We start from the raw sequence: 17,902 nt of genomic DNA on the forward strand, positions 1-17,902 counted from the left end.
CATTTGTTATAAGTAGAATATGGTTTCCTGAGAAGCATTCCACAGGACAAAGTGGGACTCTGTCTAACGCTATGGTCTACACAAGAGTGTAAAAAACTCTTATAATTATGTCTGTGAAGAAACCATCGCTACCAAGCAATTTAGTAAAATTGGGATTTTTCTGGAGCATTTCTTAACTATCTAGCACACATTTCCCCTGGCTCTTTAATTAATTAATTAATCCGTTAGTTAATAAGTGAAGTTTCACTCTGTGCCAAATGCTATCCTGAGCACTGACAATAATGACAAAAATAATTTCTGTTCTCTCTGAGATTAGAGTCTACTGAGGAAATTAATTACGATATAAATCTATAACAGATACATGCTCTCAGCACCATAGAAACATAGGAGAGGAAGCTCCCAGAATACTTGCAAACCACTGTGAAAAATTAAACAAGGCTTTTCTCTTTTGTATAAAGCAATCCTGTATCCTGTGTCCCTAATGCAAAGTCCTGATATAGGCCGATTAGCTTTAAGGGGATACAATAACCTATAATCAGGAGTAATCCAACAAAATATGTAGACAATCTGTCATCAGCTAGAATTTTCCACACTAATCCAGAAGATACCACTAGAAGGAAAGAAAACAAACACAGGAACTGATGCAAAGGATATAGCTGTAGAGATGCATAAAAAAGTAAGCACACACCAGGCCAAAATAAATACAGAAAGATTTATGGATGCTTACTATTACTTTCAGTTTAAAAAACAGAACAGATAAACTGGTATTAGGTCACTTTTCATAGGAATATATATCACCATCCACAAAAAATATAATTTGTTTTGCAAGTGAAAATGACTGGCATTGGGGAAAATCTCAAGATTTAGAAGAATGAATAGGCAGATATAAAAGAATGTAAGAAATGTGATGGTGAGGTGTTCTCAAAAGCTTTTGAATTTGAGCACAAAGAGTGTGCCTATAATTGTGTCTTTGGGGGCAGGTGTTGGGCCTGGCAGTGAAGGTACTGCTTGGGGCACCAGCATCCCATGTAACAATGCTTGGATTTGAGTTCTGGCTTTGAGCCAGATTCTAGCATTTTGCTGGTATGCACTCTGGGAGGCTGTGGGTGACAGCTCAGGTAGCCGGGTTCCTGCTACCCACGTACAAGCCTGGATTGAGTTCTCAGCCCTTGGCCTTTCCGTCGTGGACATTTGGGCAGGGAATCAGTGGATGGGATCTCTCTGTCTGCCAGACTCCCCTTCTGTCTCTCTGATTCTCAAATAACTAATTAAATAATTTTTAAAGATTTATTTATTCATTTGAAATGCAGAATGATGCAAAAATGAGGGAGAGATGGAGAGACATCTAATCACTGGTTCACTCCCCAGGTGACCACAAAACCCAGGCCTGGACCAGGCCAAAGCCAGGATCTAGAGTCTCCATCCCAGTCTCCCACAGGGGTGACAGGTACCCAAGTACGTGGACCTTCCCAGGGTATCAGGAGGGAGCTGGTTCTGAAGTGGAGTAGCCAGGACTTGAAGGGGTGCTTGCATACAGGATGCCCGTGTCACAGACAGCAGCGTAACTTGCTGCACAACAGTGCTGGCCCTTAAATAAAAAATTTTTAATTAAAATATTCTCCATAGAAATAAAATTAAATTGTGCCTCTGGAAACTAAATTAGAAGCACGGGGATGCACACTGTGGCACAGATTACAAATTTACATCGACAACCTAAGAAGTGGACTACCAATGTACCTCGATCATTCAACCTCGGTCTTGTGTGTTTGGCCTTTTGACTCAAGCAGGTTCCTTAGCATTATTAAATGTCCAGTGATTACTTTCAAAATGAGACAACCAGGAGCCAGTGTTGTGGTGTGGCAGGTTAAGATGCGCCTGTCATTATGGGCGCAATTTTGAGCCCCGGCTACTACACTTCCCATCCAGCTCACTGCTAATGGCCTAGGAAAAGCAGCAGCAGATGATCCAAGTGCTTGGGCCCCTGATATGCAAGTGGGAGAACTGGAAGAAGCTCCTGGCTCCTGGTTTTGACCTGGCCCTGCCATGGCCATTGTGGCCATTTGGGGAGTGAACCAGCAGATGAATGCTCTCCCCCACCCCGTAGCTCTGACTTTGAAAATAAATAAACAAATCAACCAATAAATCTTCAAAATTAGACCACCAAAATATTTTATATTTTTAATTGACATAAAATTATGTATTTACTGCATAGAATATACCGTAGTGATGCTTATATCCATGTTGGAGTTAACAGCTGCCTTACCTTACATTGTTCGTTTTGTAGTGACAGTCCATTACATCGGCTGTCTTAACATTTCTCAGGAATAGATTAATAACTACAGTTATCATGGTGCACAATTTTATCAAATGTTGAGGCTAACATTGTGACACAGCAGACATAGCAGTTTAAGGCACCACATGACATGAGCATCCCATATCAGTGCCCTGGTCCGAGTTCTGACTGCTCTGATTCCGATCCAGTTTCCTGCTAATGCACCCGGAAAGGCACAGGTGACGGCCACAATCCCTGGGCTCCTGCCACCCATCGGGAGACCCAGGCGGGGTTAGGTTCCTGGCTTCGACCTCGTCCAGCCCTGGGTTTTGTGGTCATTCCAGGAGTAAATCCGTGAATGAAAGGTCTCTCTCTCTCTCCCTGTCTCTCTGCTGCTCTATGTCTTAAATCAATAAATAAATAAATAAATAAATAGTATTTTCATAAAATCAGCCCAAGTGCTTGGGCCCTGCACCCCATGGGAGACCAGGATAAGCACCTGGCTCCTGCCATCGGATCAGCGCGGTGCACCGGCCGCAGCGCGCCTACCGCGGCGGCCATTGGAGGGTGAACCAACGGCAAAAGGAAGACCTTTCTCTCTGTCTCTCTCTCACTGTCCACTCTGCCTGTCAAAAATAAAAAAAAAAATAAAATAATTTAAAAAAAATAAAAAAATAAAAAAAAATCAGCTGTCGTTTCTACCAAATTATATTGTGACAGATAAACTCATTTAAAATCATAAATACAAAAAAAAAAAAAAACCTAGTTTTTTTTCCTTGTGTGTATTCAGCACATTAAGGGCATTCTTTGATAAAGCTTTAGTTGAGTCAACAGAGTTAAAAACTGTGTGGGTCTTTGTCTCCAAAAAAAGTTTATAAAACTCAGATATTTAGAGGTCTTTATAGTGTTTTAATTCACTAGAATCATGTGTCAACTTAAAAAAAAAAAAACAAGGGAATAATCACATTGTCATTTAAGTCCTCAGGTCAAACCCTTTCAACTTGGATCTGTAATTTAAGGAGATGCAAAGCTAGACATATTGGATCGATTTCGCTTTCCCTTGATAGAGCAAGGAAAGAAAATGAATTTATGTTGATTGATTTTCAAAGAGATGAATCCTATGGCTATGCTCTAAGAAAAACGGGAAGTAGAATTTTCCGCACAAATCATTGTTAATAATAACAAATGTTAACTAATACGCAAAACATTTCCTAAGCTCCCCCATAAGGTGACAGCTGCTTTGGTGGCCAAGACAGTGAAATGAAACCTGGAATATCATTCTACGCTCAAATCAGAAAACAAAAAAGGGGGTTGCATGAAGGGGGGGAAAGGCTGTTTACACTTTTTTCTTCCTAACTCTGGCAATTTGGAGAAATCTGTGCGCTAGCGAAACAGAATGCACTGTAGTTTTTCAGTCCCCATCCGCCAACGGTTGGTTTTGCTATTGTTATAAACCCTTTGAAGGAGCTTTAATTGTGGGTTTCAGCATTCCTGTTGCCCGTCGGAATCAGCTCCAAACTGTTCAAAAACGTTGAAAATAAAGAACGCAGGTCTCTTCCTGGAACAAGGGGCTGTGCTAGCTGCAAGTGAGGTGCGCCAGTCTTCGTCGGTGGATCACCAAGGGAACCGTGCATCGGCTCTCGCTGAGTCACATGTGAAGGGACCCTTTCACCAACGTCGCCTGCTTTCTTCACTTTGTTTACTTCGCATGTCTTATTTATTCGTCCAGCCAGAAGGTGTGTGCCATGCCTTTACTGAAAGCAAATAGCTAATAACCTCATAACGTGCAACACTCATAAACCAACCTGCTCACTCCGTTCGTATCGCACCAGTGCCTCGTGTTTTCCTCCTCACTGCCTGGCCTGTGCTGATCAGAACTAACAACGGGATTTTTGTTTCACTTGAAAACTTTCTTGTTCCATTTGAGTTGAGGTGGAGATACTGACTTAAATGAAAGCACACACCCATACACAGGGAACAGGTACATTTTTGGTGTTTTTTCAAGAACATGGCATTCACTCATCAGATAATCTAATAGAGGAGCTAGAGTGATGATAAACTCCTTTAACAGAAATGAGACAGAGAAAATGCTACCTTTAAAACATTTGTCAAATGGTGAAAAATATGATAGATTTAAGAAGACAAAAGAAAAAAATGGACCACAGAAGTGATAAATCATGCTCCCGTACTGGATGTTAGCCACGTTGGGCAACTTGGAAACTAACCCTGACTCAGAATGTTTCGTACACCCCTTCTCTTGTTTCTCTCTTCCATTCCCCTCTCAAACTTACCTAACAAAATCCACCTTCTTACTCCATTCATCAAACTGTCATGGAAAGCTCGCCAGTGAAAGACTTTCTCTAAGTTCCTGGAAACCTTGTTTGTCTATGGTTTTCTTAAAATCTGCAGCCACAAATAATGTGACTATTTGGTTGTCTTCTTTTATCTCTTCAATTCATCTGAAAAACATAGAGTCTTTCATTTTGAGTCCCTCAAGTATCATGAGCATTGATGTCACAGGAGAAAACACTTTCTTCAAACTGTTGGGGCCGGCGCTGTGGCGTACTGGGTAAAGCCGCCGCCTGCAGTGCCGGCATCCCATATGGGCACCGGTTCGAGTCCTGGCTGCTCCACTTCTGATCCAGCTCTCTGCTGTAGCATGGGAAAAAAAGTAGAAGATGGCCCAAGTCCTTGGTCTCCTGCACCCAGTTGGAGTCCCAGAAGAAGCTCCTGGCTTTGGATTGGCTCAGCTCCAGCCATTGGGGCCATCTGGGGAGTGAACCAGTGGATGGAAGACCTCTCTCTCTCTCTCTCTCTCTCACTCTCTCTCTCTCTCTCTCTTCTGCTACCTCTCTGTAACTCTGCCTTTCAAATAAAATGAATAAATCTTTAAAAAAAATACTGCTTTCAACAACTTGGAAAAAAAGTATTAAAAAACAAACAGTTACAAATTCAGCCCAGAGGAGGGACCAGCTTTTGGCTGAAATCTCTGTTCATGGGTGGGGATCCAGCAGCTAACAGTTCTGGACCCCAGATTCCCCTTGCGTGTGACCAGTTCTTTCTCAACTCAGGCTTTCCCAGGTTGCTCACAGTAAACGCGGTCATAGGAATCGAACTGTGACAAGTTTAACTTAATGTCTGAAACTTGGCTTTCAACCTGCCACCCGCAGTTCCCACGGATGACAGTAGTAGTTTTAAATAGCTGCTGTTTGGGGCTAGAACAAACACTACATCACCTATTTAGTGTTTCCAATTAATGCAATGTCTTCTGAACTTCTGAAGAATTTTTTCAGCCACACAATTTTCCACACAATTTGGGGGAAAAAAGAAGAAGGTTCAAATTCCCGGGTACAGAAAAGCCCTCATTACAGATGAACCCCCACCATGAGAGTCAGAGCAGGAGCGAGTGTTTGCCATAATTCTGTGGATCGTGCCCTTTCTCCAATCCTTGAAGGAAGAGCGTAACAGGATGCAACAGATGGTGGGCGGAAATTAATATATGTTGTTTTATGTGACTCAATCGAAAAACACCTTGGGAAGAGTACTGAAATTTGTTTATGTTTTAGCATCAGTTTCCTTCTTGGTGTCATTACTTAGGAGAGCTGATTAACCAGCTTATTTTGAAATTCATGACTCACTCATGTCCTTTAAGGCGCTCCTGGACTTCAGCGGGAGTGTACAACTGGGGGCAGTTCCTCTGCTTAGGATGAATTGGGGTGGAGGGCGAGGGCGGGAAGAAGCACACCTCACACCTCGACAAAGCACCCCCGAATATCAGGAACATTTGATCCACTAATTTTCCTTTATATTCTTTCATATACAAATAGGAGGAGAGTTAAGTGTTTTTACCTAATACAGACAAATTGTATATATATATAGAGATAGATAGATAGATAGATAGATATAGATATAGATATATAGATATATATAAAATTTAGGAGAGTATGTAGCACCATCTTACAAACTGGAAAAACAATTTCTGTTCTTAAACACTTCTGCTATCCCAGTTTGTTTCATAATAACACAACAGAGAGAGTAAGCATTTAAACATGTGCACATCGGTTTCATTTAAAAAAATAAACACAGTGGTTTCATCCAACACATGGTGATAAGATCAAAATATCTTCCGTGGAGAAAGACTAACATGGCTATATAGGTCTTCCTTGCAGAGCAAGAGCTAACTAACTTGTGTGAGGCTGGAAGTGTGACTTCTCTAGAAAACCAAGCACACTACCCAACATGTCAGCTCCCCTGACAACCATACCCATCATCTCCACGGGCAGCGGGTGAGCTAAGTCGCAGATTTCTCTGGCAGAAATGTGTACAGCGGCGTGATCCTTTTCAGCACCTGCTCCAACTTGACTCTGTGGCAGGAGTCAATCACATTTGGAAACCTGAAATGTTAGAAGACAGTGGGAGCTCAGTGGCAGGGAGAGTTAATTATAGGGCCTCATGCGGATTGTGGAGTAGAAAAGCATGGGGAGGAGGCTGCTTTAGAGCAGAACGAGAGGATTTCATTTGTTCCTTAACTAAGACTCGGCGTGAAAGGTCAGGGTATGGCTCTGGCTTCCAAGAAGTAGTAGATGACACACTGACATCGCTGCTATGGTGGCAAACGCTGGAGCCGTGATCATTCCAGGCCTCGGGCCACTGGTTCTGAGTAAGCAGTAATTCTTGGAGTAGATAAAATCCACCTTTCACACCTGCAGGCAGAGTCAATGAGGCTCTGATAAACATCCATACCGGCCACCCTTACCTTGCTTCTGCTTCAGATGACAAAAAGAGATTTACATTGGATCACCTCTCCGGTGTGTATGAGTATCGAAAAAGAGAGACCAACCTGAACCTTAACTGAAGTCCAAAGAGACCAGAAGAGTCCAAATACTCGTGTTCTTTAGGCCTGCAGTTTCACTTATCTCTCGAAGTCACAGTTCAAAAATCTATGCATGACTGAACTTTGCTATTATTTAAGAATTTAATCAGCCAACAAGTTATGTTGACCTTACGAGTTTCCTACTTTTAATTTTTTATCATGAGAAAGTCTGCAGAAAAGCAAATATAAATGTGAATCTACAAAATTTTCAAACCTCTGAAAGAAACACACACACACAAAAATCACTAAAATTTTGGAGGGTAGGAAAAATGTCAAATGTAAATAAATGTATCAGAGTTTTAAAAATAATGTGTGTATGTAAATGTGGGGGAATCTGCACCACCAAATTCCAGGCATCAACATTAATTTAAATTATTTGTTTTATGAAATGAAATAATTCTGGCCTGATTTTGTGGTTCAAAATCCGGATTGAATGTCCCCCCAACCCCCATGGAGTCAGTTCTGAGCCTCTCTTGTCTAGAATTCACTGGCGGCTTTTTACTTTTCCTGGGACGTCTCAAATGGTTCAGGATTATACAGGTGAAATGGATATACTTCTAAATAAATGTATCCCATTTAGTTTTGACAAAAATGAACTCACCTATTTTTAGGTAACTACCCTAGGAAATACAGCATATGAGATTTAAAACGTGCTTCAAGTGAACACGGCGAAACAATTCAAAGCAGTCAGACTAATCAGATGTGATACTTCAATAGGATAATTCACTGGCCCGGTCCTCTGAATAATCCCAGAGTGACAGGAATTGCTCTGTGGAGTGCGTTTCTATAGAGAGCAAGCCCTGGCAGACAGACAGGCCTCTTGTCATCAGGAGCCCTAATCCACTGCCCAGGGCATGGAAAGTGCTCAGGATGACAAGTGTGCGAATCACGAAAACCAACATGATTTTTGGATTTTATTTTCTTAACAATGCCGACTAATCAATAGGCTTGTGGAAACTGACAAATACAATAAGGCCCCCTTGTTGACGAATCAATCTCCCTCCCGGTTCCCCAGGGTCCCCTTTAAATCCTCTGGAACCTCCTCCACCCTCCCATGCCCCCCTTCACACTGACACACAGGGGGCGGGGGCTGGAGACACCGCTCTTTATTGGCCTGGGGATTTTAAATAAGAAAAACTGTGAAGACAGTGCTTGGATGTTTTTTTTAAATAATTTTTTTAATTGTCAGACTCTCCTTGGGGGTTGTGGAGGTTGGGGTGGGGGTTGGGGGCGTGGTGGGGCGTGGTGGGAAGGGTAGGGCGGGAGGGTTGGAGAGTAGGGAAGGAAAGGAATGTTCTGTTAACTTTTGTACGGCTTAGGGCAGAAGGGAGAGAACAGAAAATGCAGCTGGCACCCACACACGCCCAGTTCCCACAGACCTGTGGGTGTCTGCGTGAGAGCCTGCCTGTGTCCCTCAGAAAAGTCCGTGATGACCCTCCACCGGCTCACAGAGACGCAGAGAGCTTTTTATCTGGGTCCCTGACACTCAGCAGGGACTTATCTGAACTTTGTCGTCTTTCCCTGCCCCTGAAGCCAACACTAGGGAAGTGGTTTTAATTAATGAGATGTGATGCATTAAAAATGTTAGCCAGAGCATTCCAGAAGCCCGAAAACCATAGATGTTGTTCACTGTTGAGTATCCTTTTGAGAATCCCCTGTTGTAATTTATAATTCTCAGCGGACCTATATGTGTCTTGAACTGATTGTGGAAATGGGCTTTACTAGGAATTTCTCCTGCTGAAATTGCAGTGGGGCAGGAGGGTGGGGGTGGGGTGGGGGGAGCCCACTTGGTTCGTTGAGAAGAGGGTGAGAACTCTTACAAGGCTGTAAAGCCCTCCGTGGTGAAGTTATATTGACTGGGACACACACACACACACACACATGCACGCCGTGCAAGTTCCCCAGGATTGTAATAACGAGCATGAATTGTAAATTATGTAGGTAGCCAAATTCCGATTTTTTTTAAAAAAAATCACAATTGCACCCCAAAATGGCTATAAAACCACGCTTGCCTTGGGAAGTGAATTTATAGCTCCATGCCTGTCGCAGGCACGCCGGAGGGCTCAGCTCCCGGCTCTCATCTCCACGAGATGTTTTTTGCATGTGTTGTGTGACAGGAGGAAGGGGAGTGGGCTGACTCGCTGCTCCCCCATTGTCAGCCGCTCCAGTGAGTGTTGGGAGAACCTGCCTGTGGGCTCTTGTGTCATCTCCCTCTGCATGCGCACGGCAAGGTCCGCGCTGCTCCCCGTCCTCCCCCCTCCCTCGCGCTCTCTCTCTCTCTCTCTCCCTCTCTCTCTCTGCTTCCCTTTCATTCCGCTGCCCCAGCCGGCTGAAGCAGGGAGCAGATTGAGAGCGCACCACTGGCTATCAGAGGAGCGGAGATAAAGAACGGCTCCCTGAGCACCACTGCCTGCCGCAGCCCTGCGAATCTCTCTCTCTCTCTCTCTCTCTCTCTCTCTCTCTCTCTCTCTCTCTCTCTCTCTCTCTCTCTCTCACCACACAACAGTTGTGCCTCATTATCCGGTGCCTGGCTTTTTTTTTTTTTTTGGAGGGTTTGAAGTTTCTGAGCTCCAGTGACTGCCGCAGAAGAGGAGGTGTTACTGTTGCCATGAGGTCCTGATTGTCCGGCTTTATGAATGAAACTCACCTCCATCACCTGTTACCTCCAGTTTCCAGATTGTTGGAACTTGTCTGGCCGCACAATACAGGAAGGCGGACGGGAAGCAGCGCGGGACCCGCGGCGGCTGCAGCATGGGCTGGTGCACCGGGCTGGTCTGTGTGCTCTGGGGAGCCTTACTTACGGCCAGAGCAAACTATCAACAGGGCAAGAGCAACGTGCCGAGGCTGAGATTATCCTACAAAGGTAAATCCTTGCTTTTTCATTGATTTGCCTGGCTTTGTGATGCAGCCCCCCCAACACACACACACACACACACACCTCATTCCTTGAACTCCGGGCAGCCCAGCCATTAATCCTTCAGTTTAACCTGGGAGACCTGTGTGATTGTGCATATCGTTCTGAGATGGTTTCTGCACTTTTGTAACAAGCAAGTCTCCTCTTAGATACATGACAATTTAAGGCAAACAAAGAACATTTAATCACATTTGCAGAGCCCGGGACATACTGATCTGTGGATCTCATGAGCCTGTCTTCTGTTAATTTTTCTGACTTTGCTGCAGTTATTTTTTTTTTTTTAGAAAATAGTAAAGCAATGCTAGTCTCTTTGTAGACGTGCACGCCTCACCTAGAATAATTGCTATGATGAATTGTATTTTCTCCATTTTAGACACTAAATGGTTAATCAGCATCATGAATATTCAGTTTGTTCAAATCTGACAATCAGATGCTTAACATAAGCGTGGATCCTGGTTTGCCAAGAGAATATAAACTGGAGAGAACAGACTAGTTTTTCCACAGTGTGTTATGATTGTACGAAGGACTGTGTATGCTGGTGATTGGTGTCAGCCAGCCTTTGAAACATAATGTTATTTAATTCCATATGTACTTCAGTGAGAACTGCAGAGATCTTACACCCGCTGCACAGCCACTTGGGTGAACTCTGGAAAAAGTATACATTTAAAAGAGAAAGAAACAAACCTGCTGGAGCCCGCGATACTTTATTTGGCTACAGTTTCATGTATCTGCGTGTTCCTTAAGTGAGGAATTTTGAGAAAATAGGAGTTTGATGCTTGTGTAGGTAGATTTTATAGATAGACGTGTAAAGTTATGCTGATTCTAAAATGATGTGCATAACTTTTAGTGGCAGAAAACATTTGTAGAACTGAGGCATTATGTAAAATGGAGCTGAAGATTAAACTGTTTTAGCTCAAGTAGTTTTACTCCCTGAGGTGCTGATTTCTTAAGTTTCTCAGATTTCTAGAATGGAAGGGGGCAGTAAAAAGCTTCAATTATGCTCCATTTTGAGGCTGTGGAGTAAGAGAGAACTACTGTCTGTCTAACGCCAGAAAACACTCCTGAATTCTCACACGTGGGGGAGCAGCTCTTTCTGAGTGTCCTGGTGTGAATGAGGATCTCACAGAGGAAAGAGGGATGTAATTTTCACACTTTGAGTTAGAAAATTAAACACCTTTTAAGTGGGTTTCTATGGATTTAATATGCAGATAAAATACATTCAGTTGGAAAAATATGTATTTTTGATATCATGTTTTCTTAGGTATCAAAGTATAAGATTTTAAACAGTAATCTATTGCAATTATCCTTATAAGTTTTGAAAAATCACACTCCTCTGCTAAGTATTTAATTAGAACTTTATCATAGTTCTATTTAATAATTAACTTACACCGTTGTGTGTAATGTTGTAGCCTCTGGGTTTCCAACAGTTTTTGTTTTCTATTCTCACTCCTTAAGAAAGTGCCAGCAAATAGTTCTGAGGCTGATGGTCCACTTATCCAAGTTTAGGTGCTGGTGAGTAAGCTTTGCACAACTTCAGTTCTCAAAGACGCGAATGGCTACATGGTATAGTTGTAGATGAACAAGTTAGACAGTGAAGTCCATCTCATATTTGAGTGCTAAATAAGTTGCAAAATGAAATAGAAATTGAAAGAGACGTTTCTTTATCTTGCAAGACTTTTATTAGTGCTACGGAAATATATTCCAGCCCATTTTAAAGGCTACACTTGTCATTTCTGTATGTTAAATATGTAAATATAGCATGCAATTAAAATATCCCTCTATTATATACACATATGTTAAACTTATGAGGCAAGCTGTATATATGGACAAGGTGCCTGTGTGTTGACACTGTCATTATAAGCATTTTTGAAAGCAATGGCATCCTTTAGAATTATTTTGCTTTAAATTTAAAAAAAAAAAACACTCAACAGCTACATAACAGTTCTATTCATAAACCTAGAGCTTGGCAATTGGGTAGAATAAACTGAGAAATGGACAACAGCAAGAAGAATAAAAGGAATTGTCCAAGTAATTTTTCTTCTGTCCTTTCATTGATCTGTCATTACCTTTTGGTCTCTACATGCACACTTGTTTTACCAAAGCAAATGCCTGGTGGCCAATTGTCAGTACTTTGTTTCTAAAGTCTAATAGGGATTTTTTTTTAGCTACTTATTTTTCCTCCTTAATTAGATGTCAAACACAGTTAAAACATCCCCCTGCATTGCCCTTAAAAATATTCCAGCCCGATTCATGAAGAGTTAAGTCCCTGCCAACCTTCATTTCCCATGGTCACTTAACTCCCTCCTCACTCAGGTTGCCAAGATGAAGTTTCAGGAAATCACTGTGCTTACTCTCTGCTTGTCATCTTGCCTGGTAGGAGATGAAAGCGATTTGATAGGTTAAATGAGAAAGAAAAAGAAGTCGAAACAAGAAGACAGCCTTTGTAGTGGAGGCACACACACACATATCTAATAAGGTACCTCTTGACTTTCTAGGAACAGGGAATTGAATAGATGTGTGCAGCACCATCTGGAGAAGTGATAATATTAGACAAATGGGGGATGCTAGCTTTTCCTCTGAACCAATCTGATTTAGAGTCCTCGTGGGGGAAGAAAATGTGAGAACTCTGTAAATCTCAGCAGTCACATAGAGACTATTCTAAACATTCACTCAGAGGCATCTGCCTTCCTTAGCCTCAGTGATACCTCTGCAGGCTCAAATGTTTCTTCTGACAATTAGCACATAACTGTTTACTTCCCCACAGAACTAGTCAGGTCTGATTTTTCTCATGATATCCCCGACAGTCATATAATCTTCCATGTGGGGTATGTGGCACAATGGAGTCTTCAGAGAAACCTATGTGAATCACAAGAAAAACACAGGTTTTGGATTTGAAACAAATGACAAATGTTCCATCATTCAACGTAATGGGCTTTTCCAGGACACTGTGTTTTTTGGTTTTAGTGGAAAGCAAACATACACGCAAGTCTCAACGTGATGGTGAGTCTATGAATCCAGAGGTTAAATCAATGATCTTAACCTTCCCTGCTTAGGGAGGACTTAGTAAACAGCACTGAAATAGTACACATCATCAAGGCTTTCTTTTCAGATTCCCTGAAGGTTGTCCCCCCCACCCGATGTCATGTTGTCTAATAGTTCTAGGAGTAAGAATATCAGTTAGGTCGGCTCATTACACATGTATGTCTAACGCCGATGATTTCCTATAATTAAGGATTCTGAAGTAAACTTTGCAAAAGTTGTTTCTTTTCCTTTTACTAAGTAAATTATCCCTTCAAAAACTAATTAACATGGATAGAGATTTCCTAATTAAACCTGTGGACTTCAGGAACTTACTTTTTTATCAATCAGCATTTACATATATATGCATATGCACACACATATATATGTATGTATATATATATACATATACACACATCTGAGACTATATATATGAATGACACAAACTCATGTTGATATTTTATGGATAAGAAAAGTAATATTGGCCATCAGTATGCAGTGAACTACAATAAAATTCTTTACAAATTAACTTGTTATTGGTTTAAAATGACACTCATATTTTAAATTTTATATTGAAACAGGCAGTGGTATGATTTTGTGAGTCTCCTGGGAAGGGTGTCACAAGTATTCACATAGTATAGGATGAAAGTTGCCTTGTACTAGAAGTTTCCTCATAGGCAAAATGGAACATTTCCAGGAAAGGCAGTGCAAACAGGACACATGCACACACACACATGTTTACATAGTGCAACAAAGTTCTATATTATGTGCAAAGCCTGGTCTCAAATAGTCACCACCTATCTGGCAGCAGATTCTTAACTTGCTGGTTCTTAGCCTTCTCCTCTCCAATTCCATTAACTTTTATAATCATATTTTGATTCTGAAAACAAACATAAAATAAAACATTCAGTCATACATCTTGTGATACAACACTGGTCAGATCAAATGAGGGTGAATGATGGTCTCCAGTTTGTGGCTTCTGTACTTAAAGCAGCCAACCAGATTGGCTTTTGAAATAATCATTTGTACAGTGTAGACTTTAGCAAGCAGGAGAAATTCCAAGACTGTAAAAACATTCCATGCAAGCCAATAACTCACCAACTTTTAATAATAATATTCAGTCATTATTAGAGTTAAGTAAATCTGAATGCTGAATAGATCATTTTTTCCAATTCCAACTTTTTATGTTGTTTTTCTTCCTTCATATGAGTTCCAAGACCCTACTACCCTCAGTGATAGAGAAGACTTAGATTCTTAGCCAAATAAATAGATGTAGAGACCTGTGATATCCAGTTTCCCTTTACCTTGAATTAATGATTTATATGTTCCTATATGTTAAACTTTGGCTGTAGAGGAAGTTGTGCTACATTGTGGATTACAGTTTACATCATATTTTCAGACATGTGCTTTAAGAAATGTGTCTTTTAAGGTTATCGTGAACTTTAAGGTATCTGCAGGGAATTGTGTGGTTTAACCTCTTATCTCCAATTTTCTCATTTAAACTTCCTTGACACATCTATGTATCAAAGCTCCAAAATTCAAAATTCAAGTCAGGAGCATCCTAAAGCAAATTCACACTTTAATTTTTCTAAAATCTTCCAAATTTGAATTGATCAATACCTGAAAACTTTCATTTACAAAGTCACAGAAGTAGATGACAGTGAGTTATGCATTAATGGAATAAGACCCTGCTCTTGCCAAACCTCTGTGAGGATAAATTTATGATACAGTCATCCACTGCTGCCAAGGTGGGGATAAAGTCTCCAAAGCGCATGGGACTATTGAGCCAAGTGTAATGCATGAAATTAGAACTTATTTTTAAGGGGCTAGCAATCATAAATGCTAATTAGAACAAGCACGAATGTCGGGGTGGCTGTTACCCCCTGCAGCATTGTGAGGTATTACTGAAAGGAATTGCCATGATTTGCAGTTCTGTGCTTCCACTAATAGGTGGCACTAGCTATTTGTGACAGCACTTTCATTAGTTTACAGAGGGACAGGCTGCTAGGATAAATACAGAATAATGTGTAGGGGCCCATGCTTGGAGAAACTGGCAGAAGAATCATGCGATGGGACATGCCCAAAACAGAGGCATTAGGTAGGCGGGAACTTGTTCAAGATTTTGTTGTATTTTTTGTGTGCACTTATTAGTTCGTGTTGACCCTGAAAAAGTATATGGATATAAGTAAAAACCAAGGAGTACATTGCCACTTAAACAAGACTCTATTTGTGAAATTAATCTACAGGATGTAAAACAAATAATGGATGAGATAGTCAGACCAAACAATTAGAATAATTGAAAGGCCATATCATATGTTTTTACATTCATAGATGAGGAGTGCTCAACAAGTTCACAGAAAATGCATATTATGGAAAACTTATGCATGGATTGAAAAATTGTGTTTGTCAAATAAGCATCTTTTAATTCAATTTTCCCCGAACCTTTCAAAGTAATCATGCGTCATATATATGACATTTATATACATATTATATACATATAACACATATATATACATATAACACACACACACACATATATATATATATATATATACATATAACACACACACAAACACACACACGTACTGAATCATAAAGTTTCTTACTAGGAATGAATTAGCTTGCCAGTGGCATATTATTGACATAATCTATAATTGGAGAATAAAATCTGCACCAGTATCTAGCTAAAGAGGTAAAATAATATTTAGAAAGCCACATTTGATACATTTTTAAAAGAGCAACTTCTAATTTGTAGATGGTTTGGAATTATTATCATAGTTAAACATACAGAAGAATCAATATGTTCTTTCTGACATAAATAAGTCTGAATGTCTCCAGCTACTATCTCCTTCCATTGCCAAGACATAAACATTGGTACAAATAGGGAATTCACACACTATTTCTACACAGTAACAAAGCTGGATTCTGTTAAACCCAGGATAAGAAAATATACAATTTATCCTTGAATTGTGGAATGAAGATAAGCAAAAATAAAATTCTGTTGATAAATATGAAGAATGATTTGGTCTTAGTATCTTCCACAAGCTTAGGGTAAAATTTAAAGGGAACTCAAGTTTAGGGAGTCTTGTCATCTTGTGAATGAGTTATTCAACCTGCATTTGTAGGCTTCCCTGGGTTGGAGAGACGTGCCATGGGAAAAAATGTTGACGAAACCTTACAGTAACTGAACGTGTTGTCACAATCGTAGACTTGATGTAGATAAAACAGAACACCACCCACTCAAATTGTCACCAGCAGACCAAATGAAGTTTAGTAATATTTGACTATGTCAAATAACTTCTTCAGTTATGAAACTGCTTCTGTGACTCACCTTTGTTGTACCAGATTGGGAGGGTCTCAAGGCTAGTTACAGAACTATAATTTTCATGTTTCTTTTCTCAATGGCTAAACACTCACTCATTGCTGGATGGTTTTGTGCTATGTTTGACACACTTTGTAGTTTAAACCCAAAATATACCTGCTAAAGAAATACAATTCCTTGGAGATACAGAATAAGTTCATATTGATAATAAGTTCACATTTATAATGAATTGATTATGAGAAAATTGTGCATGGCATTATTGTGGAGGGAGTAAACATACTGCTAGATGCTGGGTCAAGAGGATGTCAGCTGAGACCTTAAGGAGTACAGGCGGGACACAGGCCAATGGCATCAGACCAACAGCACCTCCTTCTGAACCCAGCCTGTTCCAGGACTGTGTTCTGTCCATGTCCGCCTGCAGGAAGGGATGGGGAGTATATGATGCATCATGTTGAGAGCCTCTTGGGAGTTGGTTCATTTCTCTGCAAATACCCTGATTTTCCTTACTCTCTTACTGAGTCACAGTACTCACAGCCAGAAAGGAGAATGAAACCAAAGAGTGACTGTGATCCCAAAAAATGCCTCATCCCTGGCCTCATCTTTTAGGAACATTTGTGTAGAACAAGTCAGTCATAATGAATGAAGTTGAAAATATAATCATCGAACGATTTAACTTGCCAATTCCCCTAGTCCACACTTTAGGAGAACCCTGGCTCTGCTCTCTAACAACTTGATAAGGTTTGGCATTTCAGAGTCTTTCCTGCTTCCTTGCCTGTTTACCAAGAGCCGCCGTTGCTCATGGGCCTTTGTGCTTTGTCCCCAAGTCAGCCTCCCTCTTGCCTTGGCCGTGTGCTCCACAGCCTGGCAGCACCACCTACATCAATCCTTAGCCTCGCTGTCCAGCCTCCACTTGCACAGCAGAGTCAATGTGACAGAAAACACCCCAGAAATCTTTGCCAGAGTGTAAATAGATGGGATGTATGTGAGCTGAGTTCTTCACCTCATACAATTGAGAGGGTGGACGAGGATAATAGACTAATTTCCTTAGGCCACATAAAGATCTATAGATTGGTATTTAGGATATAAGTGAATTTGCAATTTAGGATAAAAAAAATCTGTTTTAAGATATGTTATTCTTGTGACAAGGTAGAAATATCAGGAGGGGACAATAGGACAACTACCAAGAGTATTTTTTCATGAAAATCACAGCTATTAAGTGCTGATGAAAATGGGAATGGCCGAGTCCCAACCCTTAAGGCAAAGCTAAACCAAAGTTGTTGACACCTAAACTCAAGTTCCAGGTACCCAAATGTGTGTGAGTCTTATAATATGTGTCATAAATCTTTAGTTGTTCATCTTCAAATTCAAAATCTCAGAATAAACTATCGTTATCATCCTTTTAGAATTAAGTGAAAATACATCTCCATCAGTTCTGCAAACTTCAGTTACTTACAAAATCAGTTATTATCATTAATAAAAACATTCTTAAAAAGTAAATGCTTA

The 17,902-nt window shown here is 40.7% G+C and overlaps 1 protein-coding gene across 1 annotated transcript in view; it reads left to right on the forward strand.

Moving 5' to 3' along the window:
• The first annotated feature begins 9,714 nt into the window (after window positions 1–9,714).
• SEMA3A (semaphorin 3A) overlaps window positions 9,715–17,902 on the forward strand; it is a 202,540-nt gene continuing 194,352 nt past the window's right edge. The window contains exon 1 of the mRNA XM_062178316.1: window positions 9,715–10,008. Within this exon, the coding sequence (XP_062034300.1) occupies window positions 9,897–10,008 (112 nt within the window). The 5' untranslated portion in view covers window positions 9,715–9,896. The remainder of the gene's footprint in view (window positions 10,009–17,902) is intronic.

The sequence above is a fragment of the Lepus europaeus genome, chromosome 20 (genome assembly GCF_033115175.1).
Source record: "Lepus europaeus isolate LE1 chromosome 20, mLepTim1.pri, whole genome shotgun sequence".
NCBI classification, from domain to species: domain Eukaryota; kingdom Metazoa; phylum Chordata; class Mammalia; order Lagomorpha; family Leporidae; genus Lepus; species Lepus europaeus.